This window comes from Tauraco erythrolophus, chromosome 2 (assembly GCF_009769465.1).
Source record: "Tauraco erythrolophus isolate bTauEry1 chromosome 2, bTauEry1.pri, whole genome shotgun sequence".
NCBI classification, from domain to species: Eukaryota; Metazoa; Chordata; class Aves; order Musophagiformes; family Musophagidae; genus Tauraco; species Tauraco erythrolophus.
The window spans coordinates 16,170,819-16,177,088 of NC_141466.1; the positions used below are offsets into that span (position 1 = coordinate 16,170,819).

Here is a 6,270-nt window from a genome sequence, read left to right on the forward strand (position 1 = left end):
GTGGACTTTTCTGTGATGGGGATGCTGCTCGTGAGCCCGTTAGGTGCCCGAGCCCCATCCCCGCTCCACCCTCGCCCGCGGCCGCTCCTCCCCGCCTCGCCGCCGGGCGCGGCTGCAGGGGGTCCGCGGGGCGGGACGGGGACGGGCGGGGCCGGGACCGGGATCGGGGCCGCTCCCGCTCCCGCTCCCGCCCAGGCAGAGGGTCCCGCCGCTCCGCGCTGCCCTCGCCGCCCTCGCCATGCTGCCGGCGCGCCTCCGCCCGCGGCGGCTCCTGTCCGGAGCGCCGCTCCGCCTGCCCGCCCCGCGGGGAGCCGCCGCCGGCGGGGACCCCGCCCGGAGCCCGGGCACCACCCGCGGTAAGGGGCACCACTCGCGGTAAGGGGCACCACTCGCGGTAAGGGGCACCACCCGCCGCGCCAGGGAGCGGAGCTGCGGGCTGGGGGTGGCTCGGGGCGGACGGGGCGGTTCGGCGGCGGGCGGGCGGGCGGCTCGGGGCCGCGGTGGAGCGGGGCTGCCCGCCGGGGCTGCCCGCCGGGGCTGCCCGCCGGGGCTGCCCGCCGGGGCTGCCCGCCGGGGCTGCCCGCCGGGGCTGCCCGCCGGCTGGGTCCGCTCCGCGGCCCGCGGGGGCACGACTGCTCGCAGGGAGGTGGCCGCAGGCGTGCTTCTGCTGGCTTGGGGACCCACGGCCGCAGGCTGCGCGGAGGTCGAACTGGACCCGCCGCGGCTCTCATCGCCCGCGGGGGTATTCAAGAGTCTGCGCGGAGATAACCCTGCGTCTCGCAGATGTGGAAGTTTAGTCCCTGGGTTACTCTTCCAACGACCAGGACGGGCAGAGGTTTTCCTGTTCCACCGTTCCTACCACCCGTCCCTTACTCGTAGCGCGTGGTTTGACAAAGGACTTTTTTTCTTTAATCTTTAAGCTGAGCAGGCTCACAAGGTGGTTGCAAGTTACAAACCTTCGAAGTTTGACAAAAAAATCCTCCTCTGGACTGGACGTTTCAAGACAGAAGAAGAGATTCCTCTGAGGATCCCGTAAGTGCGCTGCTCTTGTCCAAGGGGAACAACAGAGCTGAAGGGAAAGCGGTGGTGTGATCCTGATCTAGAGCTTTTCCACAAAGTTTGAAGCAGTCAGTTTTTCAATACTGAAAACTTGGAAACAAATTAGAGGGAAAAAGCATTTCCTGTCCTGGTTAGAGGTTAAGATGAAAAAATGTTCTTTACTGGGGTCCCCAGAGCCTGGGATTAAGAACTGGATCCATCTGAGAGATAGCCTTGGTTGCATTTGTGTACTGGCTTGTTTATTTTGCTTATTCCTAATGTGCAATCAGAGAAGGATGTTATTGGTAAACAATAATTTCTGTTTATAGCTCCCATAAACAGTTCTAAGGGAGCTGACCGTCACTGAATGATTACATCCAACGAATTATGATTTATGATAGAATTTGAGAAAAAATAGAGAAGGTTATGAAACATCCCTCACCAAGGAAAACTGAGTACTTGACGTAGCCTTAGCCTCTCATTCTTGTTGACCCATTGAACTAAATGAGCTTTGAAGGTCCCTTCCCACCCAAAACATACTGATTCTGAGGTTCTCTGACTCACTGAAAGTTAGTATGCCCCAAGGGAGTTGGTCACTGAACACATGAAACCCCTCTAATGCCAGTTAGTGCCTTTTGCTTAGGATGTTAGTGTGTTAGACGTCTGTCTCCAGGATGCTACTTTTTCTCATCATAATGTCATAGAATCATAGAATGGTTTGGGTTGGAAGGGACCTTAAGGATTATGTAGTTCCAAGCCCCCTGCCATGGGCAGGAACACCTTTCCCTCGATCAGGTTGCTCAAAGCCCCATCCAACCTGGCCTTGAATACTTCCAGGGATGGGGCATCCACAACTTCTCTGGGCAACTGTTCCAGTGCCTCACCATCCTCAGTGAAGAATTTCTTCCTTATATCTAATCTAAATCTATCCTTTTTCAGTTTAAAGCCATTACCCCTTGTCCTAACAATACACATCCTTGTAAAGTCCTTCTCCAGCTTTCTTGTAGGCCCCCTTTAGGTACTGGAAGGCTGCTAGGTCTCTCTGGAGCCTTCTCTTCTCCTGGCTGAACAACCCCAACTCATTATGTCCCTGTCTTGGGTGGTATGTTGAGCATAAACAGCATGCAGAACTATGTCAAGCAACAGGTACATCCTCTGCTTGTTCCTGTTGGTTCCTGACAGCTTCACTGGTGTGTCCTGAGCTGGACAGTGGCTCTCTGCTGTCCCACCTCTCTTGCGCTGTGTTAGTCCCACCATCTTCTCCTAGAGGAAGGTTCAGACAGGTCTCAGAAGCTCTAAAAGCTATTCAAGTTATTGGGAGGTGTTTATAAAGACATAGGCGTTTGTCAGTCCATACACATGCACGCACACAGATCACTCATTTCTGTGCGGTAGCTGGCCTGCCAAGCACGTGTCACCACTTTGTGTTTTCTGGGTGAGGAAAGTCTTTTTAAAACTGTAATATCATAAATAGTAATATATTAGAAGTTAACTGTGAGACATCGAAGCAGAACTGTGTCACTGTTTTAACTATTAAAAAAAAAAAAAACAGAATTGCAAGATATTGTTGCCTGTGAGTATAATGTAGCTGCTGAAGGTGCTTTGTACTAAGGGTCAAATTTGAAGTCCTTATTCAAGGTTTTTTGTTTTTGTTTTTGTTTTTTTTTTTAAAGCTGTTACTGACTTCAGCAGAGGTTTAACCAGAGTCTTGATTAAGAATTGAGTAGCAAAGGCTCTAATGTGCAATTAGGGAAGAACATAATCAGGTCTGTTTTTCTTAAAGCAGAGGCAGAAAGCAGGGAGAAAGTGAAAATCTGCTTCAGAAGAGTTTCAATTAGTGCGTTGTGAAATAAGCCAGACTAATAACATTTATGGTTTTTCTCTTGTTGCTACAAATGGATTAGTGGGCTAATGATTTTACGTGCTAGTCTGATGTGCGGTTGGTTTTAAAGATGATGTGTGTTTACCGTTGTACAAAACAAAAGCAGTTACTTAGAACTGCTCTCATCTGCATCTTCCTGCACCTGCAAGAAACACGGTATGCACATGTGCTTGTGTGTGCGTTGGCAGGGAAGGGGGTAGTATGGCATAGCCATGCATAAGACTTGCCTCTTCCTTTGCCTTCCGTTGCACTAAGCCTTAGAGAGAAGCACTGCTGCCCTCAGCCTTGGTACACGCTTCCAGAGGCAGAACTTTCACTCTAAACCAGCTCTGCCCCATCCCGCCACTCCTCCTCTTTAAAGAAAAGCTACAGGTGTTGTGGGGGAGAGAGATCATTACAAGATCTTTACTCGCACCATAGAATCAATTCTTTATGCAACTATCCTTTTTACATGCATATGTGTATAAACCCATAACTATATATTATGTATATTGATAGTCTATATATTATGAATATATATCAAGCATTCCCATGTGATTTATGACAGGAAAATAGTGCACAGCTGGCATTATAATGAACATCTTACAAACTGTACTCCCAAGTGTAATGACTGGCTCATAAAGACTGAGCTGGAAGTTCTGAGACCGTTTGAGTGATAACGGAGATGTCCTGTACTCCTGGTTCTCAGGGTACGCAGCCTATTGCTGCTTCTCAGAACGGAGGAGGCTGTAAATGGGAGCTTGCTGGGCCGTACAATGCCTCTCTTGCAGCAACTACTGCCAAATGCAGGGCAGAAGTTTTCATTTCTTTTGCCTTTTATGACCAGCAAAAATAATAAATCAAATTGTTCTTGTTCAGGTGTGCGTTCCTGTAACAGTGAGAGGGCTGACATCAGCTGCCTGCTTTGAGCAAAGCTGCTGCTTTTCTGAAGAACTGACTAAAATCTCTTGCTTGTAGCAGTACAAACTCTGTTCTAATCACGTACCCAAGTATGTAAAGTCCCTAGCCCACAGTACACCGGATGCCATCTGACCAGCTTAAATGCGACAGCAATTAATTTTAAAGTTAATTTTGAATAAAAGGATCTCACTTTCACCACATCTGGTTGACAACACATACACTTCCCAATCTGTTTAAAATAGGTAAAACCCCTTAAATTTCTAGAGTTTAAGGTTGATTTCTGGTATATTTAAGTCCAAATATTTATTGTGTGAGCAATTTTTTTTTTTTCAGCGTAAAAAACTCAACAAACCCTCTTAAATCCATTAAATGTTGCTTTTCCACTGCAAATGGAACAGGGTCAGAAAATGCAGAGTTCTTGGGTAGTACATAACCAATCCTAGCAAGCTGAAGAAAGTTGTTTTAGGAGCTAACTCTTATTTTTCCAATGGTGATGTTATGCCTGCAATGCTTTGAAGAAGAGACACTTTACAGCTTTGTAAGGACTCAATTCAGTAACTTTAATTGCAGGCCAGAGATGCTAGACAGGGCAAGAAACAAAGCTCGAGTTAAAGCTTGTTACATCATGATCGGACTCTCAGTCGTCGCCTGTTTTGCAGTGATCGCCTCAGCTAAAAAGGTGAGTACAGCTCTAGCTCATCAATACGGAGCATCCTTAAAAATGATGGAAAGTAGGCAAACCTCAACAGCAGTGACTTACACCTGCCCCAGTTTTAGCTAACCTCTGTTCCAGTCACCTCTGACGTGTAAGTGGTCACTGTCTGTTCCTGAGATGGGGTAGCTTTCCCTGAGGTGCATCATTACTCCTACTACACTGCTCCTAAGTAGATGTGCTCTTGCAGCCCAGAAGGCCAACCGTGTCCTGGGCTGCATCAAGAGGAGCGTGGCCAGCAGGTCGAGAGAGGTGATTCTTCCCCTCTACTCTGCCCTCGTGAGACCTCACCTGGAGTACTGCGTCCAGTTCTGGAGCCCCCAACATAAGAAGGACACGGACCAGTTGGAGAGGGTCCAGAGGAGGGCCACGAAGATGATAAGAGGGCTGGAGCACCTTTCCTATGAGGACAGGCTGAAAGAGTTGAGGCTGTTCAGCCTGGAGAAGAGGAGGCTCCGGGGTGACCTTATAGCGGTCTTCCAGTACCTCAAGGGGGCCTACAGGAAAGATGGGGAGAGGCTATTCAGGAGGGCCAGTTGTGATAGGACAAGGGGTAATGGTTTTAAAATAGAGGGAGGTAGATTCAGATTGGATATTAGGAAAAAATTTTTTACCATGAGAGTTGTAGAACACTGGAACAGGTTGCCCAGAGAGGTGGTGGATGCTCCATCCCTGGAGATGTTCAAGGCCAGGTTGGACAAGGCCCTGAGCAACCTGATCTAGTTGGAGATATCCCTGTTCCTTGCAGGGGGGTTGGACTAGATGACCTTTGAAGGTCCCTTCCAGCCCTAACCGTTCTATGATTCTATAATTCTATGTTTATCTTCTGCAGGCTGCTGCGCGCCACGAGTCCTTAACAAGCTGGAACCTGGCGAAGAAGGCCAAGTGGCGGGAAGAGGCCGCGCTAGCAGCCGAGTCGAAGACAAAGTAACTTAATATGAAATGCCAAGTGTCCACATAGGAGCAAAACTAACTGTTGCTGAGAGCGGCTCGTGAATTTCACCAATAAATGGGTAACTGCACAGACGGGAGCCAACAAGGGTAGTTACACGATCACAAAAAGAAATTGAGGGTCTCTTAGTAAGAGATACTTGATGTGCTTGTTGCAAATTATCAACATTAGAATGTTTTGCACATGATTAAAAGCAGTAATTAATGTCAAAGAAAATGAGGTAGCTTCCTAAGAATGTCAGGTATAGGGGAGCCAAATTTCCACTGTCTATCTTAAAAACTTTACTTCAGGCTTATCTTGAGCTGTTACACAGGTAAGCGTTCCTTACAGAAGAACCAGCTGTATTTTTCAGTGAAAGGTTAAACGCAGCAAAGACTAGTAGTGCAGTGGCGAAGTGAAGGTACAAAACTGCAAAAATTAGGAGATTTAGGCAATTCACTTCTGCCATTCTAAATAAAGAACAAATTGTAATCAGCCAGAATAATACAAATCTTACACACCGAGAAGGGTTTAGAGAAGTGAGGGGAAATGGCCTGATGATTCCACAAATTCTCAAGTCCTTGTAAACTTCACAGGAATTCCCAAAGCGGTCAGTTCCACAGGCCGAGACAGGATTGTGATTATCATACATGTTTGGTTAGATATTTACAGAACATGTTTGAAAACAAAAAGTTTTCAGTCTGGTGACAGTGCCTAGTTTTACAGCACAAATCAGCCAGTTTGAGTTCATTTGCCTCGAGGCCGTATTCAAAATGGCTTTTGTGTCTTGCAGTTTAGGAAGCCACA

General features: G+C 48.0%; 1 protein-coding gene across 1 annotated transcript; it reads left to right on the forward strand.

The window, feature by feature from the left end:
* Positions 1-238: 238 nt before the first annotated feature.
* Positions 239-5,463, forward strand: FAM162B (family with sequence similarity 162 member B). Its single transcript, XM_086632125.1, has 4 exons — positions 239-356; positions 921-1,032; positions 4,391-4,499; positions 5,365-5,463. Exons 1-4 carry the CDS (start codon positions 239-241, stop codon positions 5,461-5,463), a joined length of 438 nt encoding a protein of 145 aa, XP_086488251.1.
* The last annotated feature ends 807 nt before the right edge of the window (positions 5,464-6,270 follow it).

Excerpts from the sequence above, each read along its gene's own strand:
- FAM162B (XM_086632125.1), top strand. The coding sequence starts at position 239 with ATGCTGCCGGCGCGCCTCCGCCCGCGGCGGCTCCTGTCCGGAGCGCCG. Across the intron at positions 1,033-4,390 it reads GAGATTCCTCTGAGGATCCC|GCCAGAGATGCTAGACAGGG; the intron begins GTAAGTGCGCTG and ends CTTTAATTGCAG. Across the intron at positions 4,500-5,364 it reads TGATCGCCTCAGCTAAAAAG|GCTGCTGCGCGCCACGAGTC; the intron begins GTGAGTACAGCT and ends TATCTTCTGCAG.